Source organism: Bos taurus, chromosome 1 (genome assembly GCF_002263795.3).
Source record: "Bos taurus isolate L1 Dominette 01449 registration number 42190680 breed Hereford chromosome 1, ARS-UCD2.0, whole genome shotgun sequence".
Taxonomy (NCBI): Eukaryota; Metazoa; Chordata; class Mammalia; order Artiodactyla; family Bovidae; genus Bos; species Bos taurus.
This window is the reverse complement of record NC_037328.1, coordinates 153,325,108-153,344,666: the sequence shown is the minus strand read 5'-3', so window position 1 is coordinate 153,344,666 and position 19,559 is coordinate 153,325,108. Positions and strand designations below refer to the sequence as shown.

General features: G+C 52.8%; 1 protein-coding gene across 5 annotated transcripts in view; it reads left to right on the top strand.

Moving 5' to 3' along the window:
* Window positions 1–9,286, top strand: part of RFTN1 (raftlin, lipid raft linker 1) — a 225,963-nt gene extending 216,677 nt beyond the window's left edge. For 4 of the 5 annotated variants that reach the window (XM_024997191.2, XM_024997190.2, XM_024997194.2 and 1 more), the window contains 3 exons: window positions 284–387; window positions 1,332–1,413; window positions 8,017–9,286. In XM_024997191.2, the coding sequence (XP_024852959.1) occupies window positions 284–387; window positions 1,332–1,413; window positions 8,017–8,376 (546 nt within the window). In that variant the 3' untranslated portion in view covers window positions 8,377–9,286. Of the gene's footprint in view, window positions 1–283; window positions 388–1,331; window positions 1,414–7,356; window positions 7,495–8,016 lie in introns of all 5 variants that reach the window. The other variant, XM_059889685.1, reaches the window with a different exon arrangement.
* The last annotated feature ends 10,273 nt before the right edge of the window (window positions 9,287–19,559 follow it).

The window sequence follows — 19,559 nt, the reverse complement described above, 5'->3', positions numbered from 1 at the left end:
ACAGACCTGCGGCGAGGGGGAGACCCCACGATGGCGCAGACCCAGGGCAAGGGGGAGGGAGACCCCACGACAGCACAGACCCGGGCAGCGGGGAGGGAGACCCCACGATGGCACAGACCTGGGCAGGGGGTAGACCCCACAATGGCAGTTGGACCCCAGGCTCTTGCAGCATCTTCGAGCCGGAGCATGCCCCCCCTTCCGCTTTGTTGGGTTGGTGGCCGGGTGGTGCCTCCCCATCCCTGAGATGAGGCGGCCCCAGCCCTGACCTGACCTTTCTCCCCAGGGTGTGGAGGTGCAAACAGACTACGTGCCCCTGCTGAACTCGCTGGCTGCCTACGGCTGGCAGCTCACCTGTGTGCTGCCGACTCCCGTCATCAGGACAACCAGGTACCAATAACCAGCTTACCTTACCGAAGCTTGCACCGTCCTGACCAGCTCTTCGTGTGCGTGACTTGTGGAATCCTGTTGGCATCAGCTCTCCACCTGAGGAACGGCAGGCCCAGGACCTCAGAAAACCACCCCTGCCCCGAGCACCCCCTCCCCACGCGGGCAGCTCAGCCAGTGACTTGCTGCCCAGCCTGTCACCGGCTGGAGGGGGCCCAGGTCTCTCATTTGCGAAAGAAACTCAGCACCTAGAGTGTGCCCCAGGCCGAGCGGCCACGTTGTGTACAGTCTCATCTAGTCCTCAGAGCATCCCGGGAGGCAGAATTTTTTTTGTTGTTTTGGGGATTTATCCCAGTCTTACCAACCCTGAAAGGCCTCTGTCTGTCTTCTGGACTTGCTGTCAAACTAGTCCTCCTAATTACCTGTGGGGTGGTAAGCATAGATATCGTGCCCATTTTATAGATGAAGAAACTGAGGCTCAGGGAGGCTTCGTCACAAACCCGGACACACAGCCAGCAGGAGCCTCAGCCTGGGCCCAGGTCCTCACTGGCCACCCATCCCAGGCCAACCAGCTCCCACCCCAAGCCTCATCCCCAAAGACAGACTTGGAAGAGCCCCACCCCCGCCCGGTGTTCACCGAGGCCACTTTGTTGTCATTTGGCCAAGATGCCAGCTGTCATTCCACACCAGGGCAAGGGGGGTTTTCAGACATGAAGCTGCCTTTCAGGGGTGCCCACTTCTGTTGGGCCCGTGAGACAGCCCCCCAGAAGCAAAGGTGCGTGCTGTGGGGGGCTTCATGACCTCTGACCTCTCCATCTTGGGCAGCCCCCTTCCTTCCCTGGCTGGCTGGCCTGGCTGAAGTTGGAGGTGGCGGCCTCCATGTGAGGTCCGGGCCCCCCGCCCCCGGGTGTAAGAGGACTCATCCTCCACTCCCGTGTGTGTTGCAGGGAAGGGACTGTGTCCACCAAGCAGGTCGTCTTTCTCCAGAGGCCGTGTCTACCTCAGAAGGTCAAGAAGAAGGAATCGAAGGTGAGTGACCTTGCCGCCCTCCTGGGCCTGGCTCCGCGGAGCCCTGGGGACCCCTGAGCCCCCTCAGCAAAATGAGCCACGTCACCTGCAGGTGGGGGCGCTGGGGGCCGTGTGGCCAGCCCTCTCCTGCGAGGGTGCTTGGGCAGGCAGGGTTTGCGTTCCGAGGCTGAAGTGGGGGGTGCTGGGAGGCGGCTGCAGCCTGGGCAGGGGGCCCACGCCCCGTTCCTCTGCATCTTCATCTCCGTGCGAGCTGGCCGGAGCTCCAGCCGGCGCCCCATCCCTGGAGCCGTGGGAGGTTTGGAGATCCTGGCAGAGAGAACCTGCCAGAACGCCTTCCCCGAAGGGCCCGCCCCGCAGGGCTGAGCGGCCAGGGCTGGTGTGGACGCAGGGCAGCGCCCCTGCGGAGCGAGTCCTAGAGCCAGGCCCTGCCCCACCCTCCTGGGACGTCACCCGAACCCTCCTGGGAGCGCAGTCGCCCTGAGACTGGGGGTGTACCCCGTGCTTCCCTGAGGCGGAGCCCAGGGCCTCAGCAGTGGCCGCACACCCCTGGCTTTGCCCCCGAGGGTGCTCCTCCCAGGCGACCCTCGGGGCCGCGCGGCCGTGCCCTGGGGCCAGCTCGCTGTCCCTGTGACGGGCACGGCCAGGCCGTGGGGCAGAGCCCGCTAGACACCCCCACCCTTCCCCTGGCACCACCCCCCAGGCCTCCTCGCGTGCTGGGGATGGGGGCCGTGAACAGGTTGGCCGTGAACCGCCGCCCCTCCGCAGCCAACACGTCGGGGGCGGGGCGGGGTGCGCGCTGGTAGGAGGGACCCCGACAGGCCGGCCGGGGTTCTGGTGCGCGCTGTGCCGTCGCCGAGGGAAGGGCCGGAGGAAATCTGGGCGGCGGGGTTCAGGACGGGGCGCAGGGCCGCTGTACGAACGTCCAGCAAGAAGGTCCGGAGTCCGGAGGGCGGCGGCCGGCTCTGCCGGGTCGGGAGGAGCGCCCCCGGGCAGCCCGCGCCCTCCCGGGGGCTCGCTCAGCCCTGCGCCTCCCGGGCGCGGCTGGCAGTGGGCACTGCCCTCGCCGTGACGTGGGGCGGCGCCCGGAGGGTGGCCTGTACCGGCCCCGGTCCCCGGCCCGGTCCTAAGCCGGCGGTTCCCTGTACGGCTCCCTGGAGACCCCGGGCGCCCTCAACTCGAGGCCCGCGGCGCTGACCCCGGCCGCGCCCTCCAGCCCGGGAAGCGCCTTGTTCTCTCTGCCCCACCACGCCCGCCTGGTTTCCCACCCGCTGCCTCATCTGGAGCCCTGTGTCTCCCCACTTCCTCTTCCGTAGAGAATCTCCTGCACCCCCAGACCTAGACGGCCCCCTCCCTACCCCTGAGTCGCCGAGTCTCCCCTCTGAGCGGCCAGCCTCAGCCTCTCCTTCCCTGTAGCTGCTGGTGACCCCGCACCCTTCCGCACCAGGAGGGCCGGCCCTTCGCGGGCCCTGGAGCTCACCTGGGGCCTCCGTCTCCTCCCGCCACCGCCAGTCTGTCCTGAAGGCATGTCTAGCTTTAGGTCCTTGACCCTCTGGAACCCCCTCTCCCATTATCACCTGTCTGGACTACCCTCATCTCCCGATGACAGGCCTCCCTTTCCAGTGTGTTTTCCACTCAGAACCAAAGTGACCTTCTACAAAGAGCAAATGGAGTCGTGTGCTTCTAAAGCTTTGTGTTTTTCAAGATAAAGGTGGGAGCCTTTACTGGGGTCCACATGGCCCTGTGGGGTCTCCCCCAACCCCCTGCCCTCCGGCCCATCTGATGCATCTCAGCCACCCTGGCCTGCATGCTCTCTTGGATTCCTCGCTGCCACAGGGCCTTTGCTTGGGCGTTTCCTGCATCTGGGATACTTTCTTCCTTTGTATTTTCTCAGGACAGCGTTCTCTCCCTTTAGACCAAGCCAGGCTCTTCTGCGATTTACCGTGAAGAACCATGTTCCTCTCCTCTCTGTTCCTGAGTATTTGTGATCAGTAGCTTATCCTCCCCAGTAGAATTGGACAGGAACTCTCTGAGATCACACCCTTTCTGTCCGCACTGCTGTATGCCCGGCCCCTGGCTTTCAGTTCAGTTCAGTTCAGTCGCTCAGTCGTGTCTGACTCTTTGCAACCCTATGAATCGCAGCATGCCAGGCCTCCCTGTCCATCACCAACTCCCAGAGTTCACCCAAACTCATGTCCATTGAGTCGGTGATGCCATCCAGCCATCTCATCCTGTCGTCTCCTTCTCCTCCTGTCCCCAATCCCTCCCAGCATCAGAGTCTTTTCCAATGAGTCAACTTTTCGCATCAGGTGGCCAAAGTACTGGAGTTTCAGCTTCAGCATCAGTCCTTCCAATGAACACCCAGGACTGATCTCCTTTAGGATGGACTGGTTGGTTAGGATGGACTGGTTGGATCTCCTTGCAGTCCAAGGGACTCTCAAGAGTCTTCTCCAACACCACAGTTCAAAAGCATCAATTCTTCGGTGCTCAGCTTTCTTCATAGTCCAACTCTCACATCCATACATGACCACTGGAAAAACCATAGCTTTGACTAGATGGACCTTTGTTGGCAAAGTAATATCTCTGCTTTTCAATATGCTATCTAGGTTGGTCATAACTTTCCATCCAAGGAGTAAGTGTCTTTTAATTTCATGGCTGCAGTCACCATCTGCAGTGATTTTGGAGCCCCCCAGAAATAGTCTGACACTGTTTCCACTGTTTCCCCATCTAACTGCCATGAAGTGATGGGACCAGATGCCATGATCTTCGTTTTCTGAATGTTGAGCTTTAAGCCAACTTTTTCACTCTCCACTTTCACTTTCATCAAGAGGCTTTTTAGTTCTTCTTCACTATCTGCCATAAGGGTGGTATCATCTGCATATCTGAGGTTATTGATATTTCTCCTGGCAATCTTGATTCCAGCTTGTGCTTCTTCCAGCCCAGCGTTTCTCATGATGTGCTCTGCAGATAAGTTAAATAAGCAGGCTTTGAGTTAGTACTCAGCAAACACTTGTTGAACCAGCGAATGAACAATCAAACTGCTGGGCCCAGGACGTGCGTGGTGTGTGTCGCACTGACGTTTAAGGAAAGAGTGCAAAATTCAGACGTCAGGGATGCAGCATATTTAGTCCTCTTTTAATCAGCCAAGGGGATGAAATTCTCCAAACAGGACTTTCAGTATTTGAAAGAAACCTCTTTGTTCATCTGTGATAGTGGCTTTCAGAACAAATATTAACTTCCTTTGAAAGTAAGAGGTGCTTTCTGCAACCCGGGAGACATCTGTCTTCAGCTAAGCTACCGAAGTGGAGGCAGATACAGTCAGGTTTTAAAACGTGTGAATTCAATCCACGAGCCCTGCTGACTTGGAACTCTGGACATGTGCACACTGCTGTAAAGAGGACTTTCCCCTTTCTGCACTTATTTTTGGCACAGACAGCTAGTCGGGGTTTTCTCGGTTTCCACGCTGGCTGCACACCCTCACCCCACTTGTGCCCTGGCCTGGGAAGGCCCGTCCACCCCGCTGCGCCTGCAGCGGCTGCTCTCTTGTGTTGAGAGACTCGCCCTGGAACCGCTCAGACACTCTGTGTCCTCCAGCCTGGCGGCCTGCCTCTGGGTGGATGCCGCTGACCTCTGCTCAGAGCCACCCCGCGGCAAGCTCTCCCGCCTCAGGGTCTGAAATACATACCACCCACCCTTGGACAGAGGTTAATCCGAGTGTAATTCAGAGTGAGCCTCTCATATCCGAGGTTCCCTGAATCCAAGGATGGAAGCAACCACTCACCTCGCAGCACTGGTTTTTACTGTTTCAAGCCACCTGCGTCTCAGGGGACCCACGTGGTCCAGGGGCCAATCGTCCTTCTGTTGTTCCTTCAAGACTGTGACTGTCCCGAGCACAGCAGTAAGGGGACCTGCGAGTGAGGCTGGAGGAGGAGGCCCTCCTGCGGATGCTGGGCTGGGGCTGATGGGGCACGTGGAGGGGTTGGGGGAGGCTGTTTCCCACAGTGAACTGGTGGTGCTGGTCTTAGCTGTGTGTTCTCACTCTGTGACCCATGAACCTGCTGAATCGGCATCACCAGGGAGCTTGTGTGAAGTGCCAGCCTCTGTCCCCTCCCCAGGCCCCCTGATCAGAAACCCCGGGATAGGGTGGGGGCCCTGTGTCTGAAGGCGTCCCCCAGGTGATCCTGAATGCCTGCCAAGTCTGAGAGCCAGTGTCTCAGCTGAGTAGTTTAGGGCCCCTTTCCAGGCTCACCGTGTGTATCTCCATTCAAATTTTATCATTATTGATTTTTTAAAAATAGGCCTGTCAGGGTCTGTTCAATGTAGATGTGTTTTTTTTAATCAGACACACAGAAGCGTCTTTCACAGCAGTTAAATCTGAACTTCCATTAGCTGATCAGTTGGTTTCATGCATCCAGCCTTCATCTAGCAGATTCTGTCCTGAGGTCACGAAGTCTGAAAGCTGAGGCACACACGGGCGGGCTGAGCTATTCCAAAGGTGCGTGGCGTCTTCCCTGGCTTCCTTCCAGAATGTGAGTCTGAAACCTTTTACCCACCAAGAAGGAGCAGACGGAAGATTAGTGTAGAGTCAGAGAAACCTGTGTTTGAATTTCAGCTCTGCTGTTTTCTAGCTGTGTGACCTTGGGAGAGTTAACGTCACCTCTCGGAACCAGTACATGCTCATCATAAAATGATGCCAACAGTTCCTAGTGAGAGCACTGCTTTGGGAATTCAGGGGAAGGGAAACCTTGTCTCAGCGTGGGACACTCAGAACATTTAGCTTTTAGATTCTAGAGACCCTGAGTTTCAGCCACAGCTACTTCCCTGCTTCGTGAGAGTGCTCCCTGCAAAGGAGAGGGGGAAAGGGGAGGACTCCAGACACAGCCTCCAGGTGACCCGGCTGCGGCCCCAGAACAGCTGTGGTGGGCTGGGGACTCCGAGGAGCTTGGGGAGTCGGTGACATCACCACCCTCCATCTAAGGACAGAGAGAATGGTGCCGTCCTTGAAGGCGTTTGGCTTGGCAGAGTTTTCCGAAGGACAGAAAAACACGGGTCGGAGTCGTTTGCATCCAGCTCGGCGTGGACAGCCCCAAATCCCCCTCCGCCCAGCAGCCCAGGCAGGGCCTGGAGAGAGTGAGCGGAGCGCTCCCCGCAGGCCCAGCCCGGCTGTGTCCTCTGTCGTGTTGTATCGGGAGGGCGGTGCAGCGTGATTCTCTGCGGGAATCCGGATGCGGTTGGTGTACGGGGAACCACGCGTCTGCTGTTCATTTAGCAAGAGCAGCCTTTTCGAGGACAAGGGGTTCGCACTGAGACTCGCCAGGGTCTGCCACAGCTAAGAGATCCTGCGTGCCGCGGCAGAGACCCAGCACAGCCAGATACATGCATGAATAATTTAAGAAGAAAAGAGCCAGGGTCCAGGGTGGACTCTGGCCCAGGGGGATGGGCGCGGCCAGGTGCACCAGCCGCCTGCAGGGGGCGCTGGGAGTGGGCCAGCGGGCCCCCGCCCCACTGCGGGGGAGTGGGCCCCCAACTCACCATCCACCAGCCGCCTGCAGGGGGCGCTGGGAGTGGGGCCAGCGGGCCCCCACCCCACTGCGGGGGAGTGGGCCCCCAACTCACCATCCACTGCAGGCTGAGTGGGTCCCCGGGGTGACTCACCCCACCCCGGGGCTGTGCACCAGTCCAGGGGGCGAGGGCAGCTCTTCTGGAGATTACTCCCTTGCCTGAGGACAGACAGCTACCAAATGCCAGAACCGGGGCCTGAACCGGGGTCTTGGCCACCGCACCGCCTGTGGTGCTGTGTCGCCTTATTTGGGGCCTTTCAGCCTAAGCAGTCTCACCAGTTTTGTTTTGACAAAAATACAATTTCCTCCAACATCTCTCAGAGCTGACTGGCTCTCAGCTCGCTGTATAGGCCAGCTTAACTGGCCTTTTTGTAAAACCATGCAGAATGAAGAGACTCTTGACTATTTGGAGACACCCATTAAAAAAAACTCCTCCGTGTGGCCTGGAAGTAAAACGCAGCTGCAGCAGCACATGAGGCAGCAGTAGTGAACGATGGCCGCTGGTACCCAGGAGCCGTGCAGGGTCAGTCCGTGCTGAGGTCAGAGGTCCTGGTCCCACATGGTGGTCATGGGGCCCCAAGATGCCTGCTGCAGTCTCGGCTGAAGTGGGCACCTTCGGGGTGGGATCTGGGGGACCACTCCACCTGCAGAGGGGGTCCATTGTTGAAAGCTCGTGGCTTGGGTAGGAAAAGCTCAAACTACTCTCCAACCTGAGGGCAGTCTGTCAGTCACTGTACGAGAGAAACCCCCAAAAGGAGTGTCTAGGGGAAACCCAGCCAGTATTGTCGGGGAACTTGGTGTATCAGCACCGCCCCTCCCAGGCCTTTGGTATGGGGCCCTCTCCCTGGAAATTCACCCCTAGAGTCCACGCCGTGGCAGGAACTGCCAGCTCCCAGTGGGTGCGAGGTTTGGGCTGTGGTTGGGGAATAGCGGGCCTTGTGTGTCTCGCTGCCAGACGTGGGTGTGAACACAGAACACGTGTCCAGGGACGATCCAGGGTCACGGAAGCAGCGTGTATTTATCTCCCATCTCCCCCGATCTCTAGTTTCAGTGGCGATTCTCCCGAGACGAGATGCGTAACAGGCCGACGAGGAAATCCAAAGGGAAATTCTGTGTCAGGGGCAAGCGACAAGCCGAAGAAAGCGAGAAGAACCCAGAAGACCAGCTTCCCAGAGTGGGAGACGCGGGGGGCCATGTGCCCGGGCGGGAGGACTGGGCGGAGGGCCCCGCGGAGAAGCCGCGTCCAGATGGCCAGCCGTGTGTGGAGGGCGAGGCTGTGCAGAACGGCCCCTCAGGCCGCAGCCCGGCCCCGGCGGAGGGCAGCGTGGGGCTCACTGGCCCCGAGCCTGGAGAGGATGCTGGCGTGGAGGTGGCTCCAGGGCCCGCGGCAGCCGAGCACCCCTGAGCCTCGCTGGGCCGTGGGCTGGGGGCTCGTGCGCCCTGGTGTGGCACGTTGCCTTTGGCTTGGCGCGACCCCTCCTGGTGAGCTAATGAGCCACCCGAGGAGGGCTGGGCCCCGGCATTGCTGGTTTCTGCACATCCTTTTGAGACGTGTCCTGGGCCCCAGTGCTAGAACCCACGAGGACTGGTCGCTCCTAGACCTCGGGGCTAGGAGTCCAGCCCTGACCCTACGGCTCCTGGGAGGGGCTGGGCCACCCAGGGCCTCCAGGGGCCCCTCAGGCCAAACTCCGGGTCAAGCCTGGCTGCCAGTCAAGGCCGACATGGTCATCGCCCCCACCCCCAGCCCCGAGATGGGGAGGTCCAGCCCCTGCTGTTGGTGCAGCTGCTGGTGCTTGTAACACGCCCTTGAGCCCTGTCCACTGCTTTTCTCTGTCTGACCCCTGGACCCTGCTTCTTTGGCAAAGAACACGACATTGGGAGGGGAGGTGCCCCACCTCCTGGCATTTCTCCAAGTGTTCCCACAGATACTGGTGATCTGGAAACGCAGAGAGAATTCTGTGCGTGTACCCACTTCTGCAGAATGTCCGCAAAAGTATTCTGTTAGTGTTATTGCCAAAAAAAAACTTTAAGGTTTTGTATTCAGCACATCCTGGGAACACACCTTCTTTCTGTTATTTCGGGGCCAGCTGACTGGTGGGGAGCCTCTGTTGTGTGTTATTTTAATCAGTGTGTCCTTGGCCAAGTCGCTTCCCACGCGTGTTATGACGTGTTTATGTTGTCCAGAAAATACCGTGGAGGCTTTAAGTAGATGCAGCTGCAAAGCCTGGAGAGAGAGTGCCAGCCGACGTGACCAGCAGCCTGTCTCTCCTGTTTCTTGTTTAGTTACTTAAAGCAATAAATCACCTACGAGTTCAGTGCATTGTGAGTAGGAGTCTTTCTTCACGTCACACTGAAGAGTCGTAGCCTGGTGCCTGGACACCCCGACCCCAGTCCCCGTTCCTGTTTCCTGAGTCCCTTAACTCCTGGCACCCACAGGAGGAGCCAGCTGAGCTCGCTCTGCCTTCCTGTCATTTGTACAAAGAAGATGAAAGCGGAATTCAGGGGCCACCAGGTAGGTCAGGGCACCCCCGTGGGTGCCCTGGGTGCCCATCTACTCCCAGGGTGGGGGAGACAGTACCTTTTTAAAACAAAAAGCCCCACATCGATTACTAAGGATGCCTCCAATCTTTTTAAGTAAATTATTCAGTGTGCAAATAATTTATCTGTGTGCAGATAAATTTTTATTTATTTTTATTTATCTTTTTATCTGTGTGCAAATTTGCTAAAATAAAACACATTTTAAATATATTTTAATAGGGGAGAATTAAAAATCCTAACACAGCCACATGGCACATTTTCCTTTTATGAGCAAACTTCCCAGCCTAAACCCGAGCTTACGATAAAGGATGAAGACTGTTCAAAGAGAAGATAGTCTTTTTTTCAGTTATATACACACACACATAATCAGATTCGTTTCTTTTATAGGTTATTACAAAGTACTGAGTAGAGCTCCCTGTGCTATACAGCAGATCCTTGTTGGTTATCTCTTTTATATACAGTGGAGTGTATATGTTAATCCCAAACTCCTAATTTATACTGTTTGATATGTAAGTTCATTTGTATCCTTTCTTTTTAAGATTCTACACATAAGCAGTATCACATGGTACTTGTTTTTCTCTGGCTACTTCACTTACTATGCCGATCTCTAGGTCCGTCCATGTTGCTGTGAATGGCATTATTTCACTCTTTTAATGGCTGAGTAATACTCCACTGTATATGTACCACATCTTCCTCATCCATTTGTCAGTGGACATTTGGGTTGCTTGTCTTGGCTTCATAAATAGTGCTTCAGTGAACACTTGGGTACATGTGTCATTTTGAATTTGGTTTTCTCTGGATATATGCCCAGGAATGGAACTGTAGAATTGTATGGTAGCTCTTTTTTTTTCAGTTTTTTAAGGGACCTCCATACTGTTCTCTATTGTGGCTACACCAATTTACATTCCCACCAACAGTGTAGAATGGTTGTTTTCTCCGCACCATTTCTGGCATTTATTACTTGCAGACTTTTTCATGATGGCCATTCTGACAGGTTGAGCTCATACCTCGTTGTAGTTTTGATTTGCATTTCTCTAATAATTAGCAATGTTGAGCATCTTTTCCTGTGCCTCTTGACCATTTTTATGTCTTTTTTGGAGAATTGTCTATTTAGGTCTTCAACCTATTTTTTTTTTTTTTTTTAACTGGGCTGTTTGGTTTTTTTTTTTTTAATTTAGCTGTGTGTATATTTGGAAATTAATCTCTTGTTGGTAGCATCATTTGCAAGTATCTTCTCCCATTCTGTAGGTTTTCTGTTTTACTTATGGTTTCCTTTGCTGTGCAAAGCTTTTTCATTTCATGAGGTCCCATTTCTTTATTTTTATCTGTCTCTGACTAGGAGATGGATCCAAAAAGGTCTTGCTGTGATTTACATCAGCGTGTCCAGCCTATATTTTCCCCTAGTTTTATTTAGTAGTATCTAGTTTTACATTTAGGTCTTTAACCCATTTTGAGTTTGCTCCTGTGTCTGGTGTTAGAGAACGTTCTAATTCCATTCTTTGAAACATAGCTGCCCAGTTTCCCCAGCACCGCTTATTGACGAGCTTGTCTTTTCTACCTTGTGTATACACTCTCGCCTCCTTCCACATCGATGAACTGACCGCAGGTGTGTGGGTCTATCTCTGTCCCACCCCACTGACATTTGCTTTTGTGCCAGGACCACACTCTTTTGACGACTGCAGCTTTGTAGTGTAGTCTGAAGTCAGCCTGGCTTGTCCGGGTCTGCTCTTCTTTCTCAAGATTGCTTTGACTACACAGAGTGAAAGAATATGTGTACAAGCTTCCATACGAACTTTAAAATGTTTTGTTCTAGTTCTGTGAAAAATGCCATTGGTAGTTTGACAGGAATTGCATTGAATCTGTAGATTATCTTGGGTAGTATGGTCGTTTTGACAGTGTTCATTCTTCCAGTCCAAGAAGACATTTTTCATCTGTGTCACCTTCAGTTTCTTTCATCGGTACCTTATAGTTTTCCAAGTACAGGTCTTTTGCCTCCTTATGTAGGTTTATTTCTAGGTGTTTTATTAAGATCGTTTTTAAAATAAAAGATAGTTTTAAAGAAGATGATTTTTTTTAAAGTTATTTTAAAATGACATTTTCCACACTTATACTCACAAATACCTACACAGTATTTTGGTTTAGTAAGAATGTTACCTCCTAGCTCATATCTTGGAGGATCACAGCTCTTGAAAAATAAGCTCCCAAAGTAGCAGGCTGGGACAGAAGCCACACACATTCTTACAGCTCTGAGAGGCACAGGATACCAGCTGCATCATTAGGCGGATGCCTTAGATCACAGAGCGGGGTATGTTTTTCAATAATTAGATGACATCTAAGTGGGCAGAATTTGTTGTGGAAAAATAGTTACAGGTGAATGTAGCTAATCTGGATTCCTCGGGAGTGTGGCCCCAGCACAGGGAACAGTCTTGTTTGGCGGGCTGCTGCGCATTCCCGCTGGAATGCTGCTGCACATTCCCATCTGGTCTACCTTGGGCGGGGCCTGGACTGGCTGTACCTTGGTCTCTGGGGGAGCTTAAAAAACCTCAGGGCTTCCCTGGAGGTCTGGTGGTTGACTCTGTGATCCTGATGCAGGGGCGTGGGTTCAGTCCCTGATCAGGGAACTGAGATCCCACAGTTGTATAGCCAAAAAAAAAAAAGATCTCTGACACCTGGGCCCCACCCCAGAGACCAGAGGGTTGCCCCTGGGGAGTGGCCAGGGGCTTGGGATTTGCAAACCGCACCCCCCCATCCCTGCAAATTGGTGCAGCTGAGGGTGAGACGTGTGGCCACAGGATGGCCATGAGCTGACTCCCAGCTTGTTCCTTGTGAAATGAGACATTTCTGACGAAAGGTGAATAAACCCCTAAATCCCACTCCCTCCCTCCTGCACACGCCTGGTAAATGTGGGGATTTCTGAAGGGAATTTTACGTTGCCAAGGCCGCCAGTGGGGGACAAGGCCGTCTTTGGCATTGCCAAGGCCCCGGGACTAGTGCAAGTCACAGGATTTGGTGAGAGGCCTGTGTGCGTGGAGCTCCGCCTCTAAGGCTGCAGCTGTCACTGCGGGCCTGGAAGGAGTGGGGTGTTTTGAGGTGATCGAGTGACGAAGGTGGGGAACCAAGTAAGTGCTGTGGGTTCCTGATGCTCAGCCATCTCATCCCAACAGAAACTCTGTGACAACGCTGATAGTCTTAGCATATTTGTTGTTGACTAGTCACTCAGTTGTGTCCAATTTGGCAACCTCATGAATGTAGCCCGCCAGGCTCCTCTGTCCATGGGATTTCCCAGGCAAGAACACTGGAGTGGGCTGCCATTTCCTCCTCCAGTGTATTGTTAGTGGTCTGTAAGTAACCAGACAGTGACCATCAGACCAGTCGTTGAGTTTTTTCATACCTCTAAGTGGATTATACTTTAGAGTCATGCTTCAGGGGGCCGGCTTTGAGAGGACATCAGGAGGAGACAGTCTAACTCATTTCTTATGAAGCATGTTTGATCAGTAATCTAAACATATTAATCACAGCCCCGCTAAACCACAAATCCTCCTAGTTGAGGATGAGCTCTCAGAGGGAACAGTGGGACGTTACTGGTAGGAACATGTTGTGAAGCTCATCGCCCACACCCAGAGCAGGGCTGTCCTGCTGGGCTCACCCAAGCAGGCCGAGAGCTGCAGTCAAGGTTAAATATGACCTTGTGACAGGGCTGGGGAGGGGGCGAGGAGGGGGCTGGGGGCACAGGCGGCCTGGAAGCACCCCTGCAGAGAGGCGGGCACCGCCTGGGGAGTCTGGGTTTCCTGTACCTGCTGCCAGAGTGATGGAATCCCGTCAGATCAGCAGGACCTGCCAAGCCATAGACTGGCTTCTGAGGCAGTGTTCCCCAGGTTTCTGTTGCCAAACATCACTTCTGCAGCCAGACCACAGTGAATGGTCCTCGAGCTGCGGGCCCTGCGCCCGCCAGGCGCTGGCTGCCCCCAGCCCTGCATGACCAGCCTCTGTGTGTTCACCTGGGCCCGAGGGCTCAGACCATTCACTTTTCTGGACTTACAGCTTTAACCCCTGTGCTGGGTGCTGGGGGGACGGAGCCAACCCCTGCTCCCCTGGACCTCACGGCCCCCCCAACAGCTGCATGGGGTGGTAACTGTGCTAACGTGGGCCACAGAGCTCGGTCGGGCATGAAGGCGAGCGCTGGACAGGGCTGTGGAAAAGGTGAGCCCTGAGGCCAGGTGAGTGGTCCGTGGGGAGGCAGTGTGCCTGGTGGTCCAGACGAAGGGCATGGATGCTGGGGCCGTGTTGCTGGATAGAAGCCTGAAGGCCACTTCCCAGGTGCGGGGTCTGGGTTATGCGGGTATGACAGCTGTGAGGATGAAGTGAATACATGCAGAGCTCTTGGAGAAAGACTGACACACAGCAGGTGCTGCATAAACGTCAGCGAGGAGGAGGAAGCTGGGAGCGGGCTCTGGAGATTTCGCAGCTGACCGGAGAATGAAGAGGTGCTGAGACTACCCCTCACGCTAGAAACAAGAATACTGTCTTTTTTTCACATTTTTTTTAATGTGGACCATTTTTAAAGTCTTTATTGAATTCGTTACAAGTTACTTCTGTCGTTTGTTTTGACTGTTTTGGCTGCAGGCGTGTGGGAGCCCGGATCCCCCTCCAAGGATCAATGCACCCCTGCGTCGGGAGGCCACGTCTTACCTGGTGCAGCACCAGGAACCCCACGCACACTGTCCTACTTAGACATTTCCTCAGAGGAATCAGTACTGCCCTTGTCGAGGACTTCCCTAGAACCTCTCTCCAGGGTTCGTTTGCAGGATTTGAACCACTCATTCAGCATTATTCCACAAAGTCACCAAAATGCAAGTCTCGATCTTTCCTTAAGACCCAGGGAATATGTCTTTTTAACTTCTGGGGAGGGAGTCAGGATGTTTCAGAAAGTCAGGGAGGCAGCTGGCGGGGAGACTCCAGGTGAGGCATGTGTTTGTACGACTGTTTACCCTGGGTCTGGGGGCAGAGCCTACGTTCTGCCCCCAAATGATTCAATGGGGATGCTGGCGATTTCAGCCACACTGCCCACAGTGTCTCAGAAATGGGGCGAAGGGATTCATTCAATCCAGAGACGGTTTAAAACGCAGACCGCATGTTGGCTGACTGGTGAAAGATGCTTTTCATCCTATAACTAACGCAGTAAAACCTACACTGCTGCTGCTGCTAAGTCGCTTCAGTCGTGTCCAACTCTGTGCGACCCCATAGACGGCAGCCCACCAGGCTCCCCCGTCCGTGGGATTCTCCAGACAAGAACACTGGAGTGGGTTGCCATTTCCTTCTCCAGTGCAGGAAAGTGAAAAGTGAAAGTGAAGCCACTCAGTCGTGTCCGACTCTTTAGCAACCCCATGGACAGCAGCCTACCAGGCTCTTCCACCCATGGGATTTTCCAGGCAAGAGTACTGGAGTGGGGTGCCTTTGCCTTCTCCGAAAAACCTACACATCTGTAGTCAAACATGCTGCTCACTAGTCATTAAACCCAATATAGCTTTGGATTTCTCTGCTGCCTCTAAACAATATAAAAGTCTCAGTGATGGTAAGGAACAGCCTTCATTTATCAGGGTGAGTGTTAAAACGCTCCTTGTAATGGACCCCTGTGTCTGAGTCTCTGCAGTCCTGTACCTCCCCTGTCTCATGGATTCTTCAACAAAAACAACAAGGAAATCATCCTGGAAGGAAGGACAACCAGCAAGCTTGCCAGTTCCTGGATCTGGAAAATGCCTAAGTTGCTGTCTACACCCTCCCTTCCTTGAAGCGGGGGAACTATCAATTCAGCCCTGTCTCCGTGCAGCCCACCTGAAGCCCCAGTAGGCAAATGTCTGTCAGTCTTCTCTCTTATTAATGGGGATTCCACCGTTTCTCTTGAGCCCCAACTCCAGAATTTAATCAGCGGCAGAGTGCGGGAGTCCTCTACATCAAACCAAACTTCTCCCTTGCTTCAGTCCAAGGCGATTTCGTCTTAGGCTGGAGAGGCAAACCACAGTCACTGTGACAATCAGTCAAGTGCCTGAAGACAGTTAAGCCAGCTTCGGTCATCGCTCATCAGAACGGCCAACCGCAGGGCCCGGGGCTCCTAAGGCCCGCTTTCCGTCATGAGACCGTGGGACGGTAAAGCGGAAAGGGGTTTCAGTTGACAGTCCTACCTGCTTGACGGATGATGGCAGGTCACAGAGATGGGCGTGTGGTGTAGGTCTCTGGACGCCTGGCTCCGCGCTCCTCCCATCAGACCACACTCTTTGTACTCCTGCTCTGTAGGCGCCTGACACAGAGACGCTAGTGGGACTTAGGAACCTCACCCAGCGGAACGCTCTGCGATGGGGCACTCCGGTTAGTGGAGTCTCTCTGAGAAGGCGGAGAAGAGCGGACTTCCCTGGTGGCCCAGTGCTTAGGGCTCCAGGCTTTGAACACAGGGGCGTGTGTTCCACCCCTGGTTGGGGAACTAGGATCCCAGAGGCTGCCAAAACCCCAAAACCCGGAAACAAGGTGGAGGAGAGCCCACCCTGTGGTGGTGGAAGAGGTTTGGGGACAAGGCCAGGGCGGAGTCTGTGCAGAGGAAAGTCCTCAGACGGGAGGGGAAGAAGGCAGAGTCCCAGACGCCTGGCCTTGTCGCTCGCAGCCGGGTGGACCCGGGCAGGACCTCTAACTACCGACCCTCACCTGCCTCAGAGGGAAAACGGGGAAGCTTCCTTCACACGGCCTGTTGCACAAAAACATTGTCATTTAATGAGACAAACGCCAAGTACTTCTGTGAAGTGAAAGCCGCTCAGTTGTGTCTGACTCTTTGCGACCCCATGGACTATACAGTCCATGGAATTCTCAGGCCAGAACACTGGAGTAGGTAGCCTTTCCCTTCTCCAGGGGGTCTTCCCAACCCAGGGATCAAACCCAGATCTCCTGCATTGCAGGCAGATCCTTCACCCGCTGAGCCACCAGGGAAGCCCATCTCCAGCGGATCTTCCCGACCCAGGGATTGAACTGGGGTCTCCTGCATTGCAGGTGGATTCTTTACCAGCTGAGGCACAAACTGCCACCGAAACCCAGACCACCACAGAATTCAGGGTATCCCCAGTTACTATTCCTGAAGAAGATGAAAACAATGCAGTAAAGAGAAGGCAGAATAAAGCTAGAGTAATGAAAACAGTGTGATTTCAAAGCAGCAATAAATCAGCAGACTTGGGAAACAGAGCAGTGAGGGGATTTAAGCATGTGATAAAGGAGGAATTTCAAAGCGGGGGGAAAGTGTGGAATATCTGATGAATGCTGCTGAGCAACTGGAGCACTATATGGAAAAAGACAAAATTAATTCCCAGTGGATTAAAGACCTGCAGAAGTACCAGAAGAAAGTATATCCATGAAAACCAAGGGAGGGGTTCCCAGGTGGCTCAACGGCAAAGAATCCGCCTGCCAATGCAGGAGACGTGGGCCCGATCCCTAGTCCGGGAAGATGCCACATGCCGCGGAGCAACTAGGCCCGTGGATCACACCTTCTGAGCCTGTGCTCTGGAGCCTGGGAGCCAGAACCACTGAAGCCCAGTCACCCTAGAGCTCATGTTTCACAAGAGAAGTCACTGCATGAAAAGCCTGCGCGGTGAGTAAAGAGGAGCCCCTGCTCGCCACAGCTAGGAAAAAGCCCACGCAGCAAAGAAGACCCAGCAAGCACAAATAAGTAATAAATTTGAAAGAAAAAAAGTGGGGGGAGACTGACATACTTTATTACATATACATTTAAAACTCTGGTATACATTATTAAAAAAAGAATTCAGAGACAAGTAGTAGACTGGGAAAAGATATTTCCAATATATATAAGAAAGGATTAGCACTCATTCTATTTTATAAGGAGTTACAAATCAGATATCAAGATGTACAGAAAATGTGAACACACCATTCTCCAAAGAAGAAAGAGAAGTGGCTAAAACACTTAAAGGAGTAAAAATGTTAGAGAGCAATCAGAAAATAAGTTTTTTTTTTTTGTTAAAGGCAACTTTCACCCAACTGACTAGGAAAAACCGTATGAAGACAGAATATCTAGTATTAGCCAGAGGTAGGGAAGTGGGTACTTTCATACTCCACCACTCTAAATCGACTCGGCATTTTACAAAGCAGTGTGACAATACCAGTCAGTTTTTGATTCAGAAATGACAATTCTAGCGGTTGTAGTTTGTGCACAAAAATCATGGAAAAGTGTGTACGCTGCAAACTTTGTAATAGCCCCAGACTGGGAACAGTCTAGATGTAGGTCATAAGGGTGTGGTAAGGTACATTCCGATGCACGTCCGTAATTTGGAGTGGGTTAATGACATCTGCAAGCACAGATATCTCATGTGTATCCCATGTTATTATACCATAAACTGTCTAGAAGGGAACCCAGCCAGCTTTTTACACAGAAGTTCATTCCGGGTGAGTGAGTGGCATGGGCGGGGGATGACTTTAGCTTTTCACTTTATGGGGTCACACAGAGTCAGACATGACTGAGCGACTTCACCCCTTCATATTATTAGATTTTTTATAATCATACTGATCAGGTAATTATAAAGAACAAAGAAATGGACGGAATCTTGGTACACTCAAGCACAGCAAAAGGGGACACAGGGGTGGGATGGAAGAGACCAGCTCAGGCTAAACGGGCCCCGCAGGGTATGGAAGAGCTCAGACAGACTGTATCGAGATGGCTGCTCAACATCCAGGATGGTTCTCGGTTCCTAAGCGCAAAGCATTTTAAAATGCATGCTTTGATCTGACGGTGGTCAGGAGGTATCTTTAAAGGTCATCACCATGCTTGCTTCATATGTGCATATTAGGAAGGCGTAAGATTAAAATACAAGACAGCTCACTATTTCTCTCGAATGAGAGCAGTATACTTCTTTGGCTTTCATTTAAAAGAAGATGAAATAATAGCTCTCAGGTTGAATTATCTGGATAGGATCATCTGCAATACCCAGGAATGAAGGAAATTGCTGTTTTCCATTCAGAAAGTTAAAAAAAAAAATCTCAGGCCAAGGCTGGATGCTGTCTGACACTCCCCGCGTGCGTTCACACACTGGTAGCGGCATGTGTACCTACCTGCTTGCAGCTCTGCATCCCATGGGAACAGTTCTCCTGAGCATGTCGCCAGAGTGGGCAAAACCTTCCCCATTGCCCCTTCCCACCGCCCCATCACTCCGATGACTTGTCCAGTCAACCACAATCCACAGCTTCCCTCCTTCAGATACGAGTTGCAAAAAAAAATTTCCCCCCAAAGCATTTCTGCTTTAAATCATAAAAAAAGGTTTCCCAAAGTATTTAACTTGTTCCTCACGATAATTGTATCTTACATTTTCCTATCTTAAATGTCTAGCACAGTCACAGCACACGTAGATGCTCAGAAGACAACAGCTAAGTTAGTTATCATCCTCTGGAAAAAGGCCAACTGGAGGCCCGCTAAATGGTCCTTTCAGAGGTTTTCATCTAATCAGGCTGTTACCTCCCTCATCTTAAAAAAAAAAAAAAAAAAAACTAAACTAAACTGGTTTGGATAAAAGTATTGCACCAGTTTAACTGAGCTGTTGGTCCTTAGTCTTGATAAGTAGACCATGGTCATAAACGTGCTGCCACTCAGGGAGGCTGGGTAAAGGGTATATGGGAGCCCTGTGCTCTCTTTGTAACTCTTCTATAAATCTAAAAGTATTTCAAATAAAGTTTGAAAAACAGATATTAAGAAATGAGTAAAATCACATGCTCTTGGGTTGGAATAAATAATACTGTTAAAAACACCATACTACCCAAAGCAATAAATAGCTTTGATGCGATTCCTACCAAATCGCCCATAGCATTTTTTACAGACCTTGGACAAGTCATCCTAAAATTTACACGGAACCATAAAAGACCCAAAAGCGCCAAAGCCACGCTGAAGAAAATGAACAAAGCTGAAGGCATAAGCCCCTCGGACTCCAGACAATAGTACAAGGCAACAGTAATCAAAGGGGCGTGACATCGGCACAGAGACAGAGCGAAGGCCAGGAGCAGACGCGCACGCCT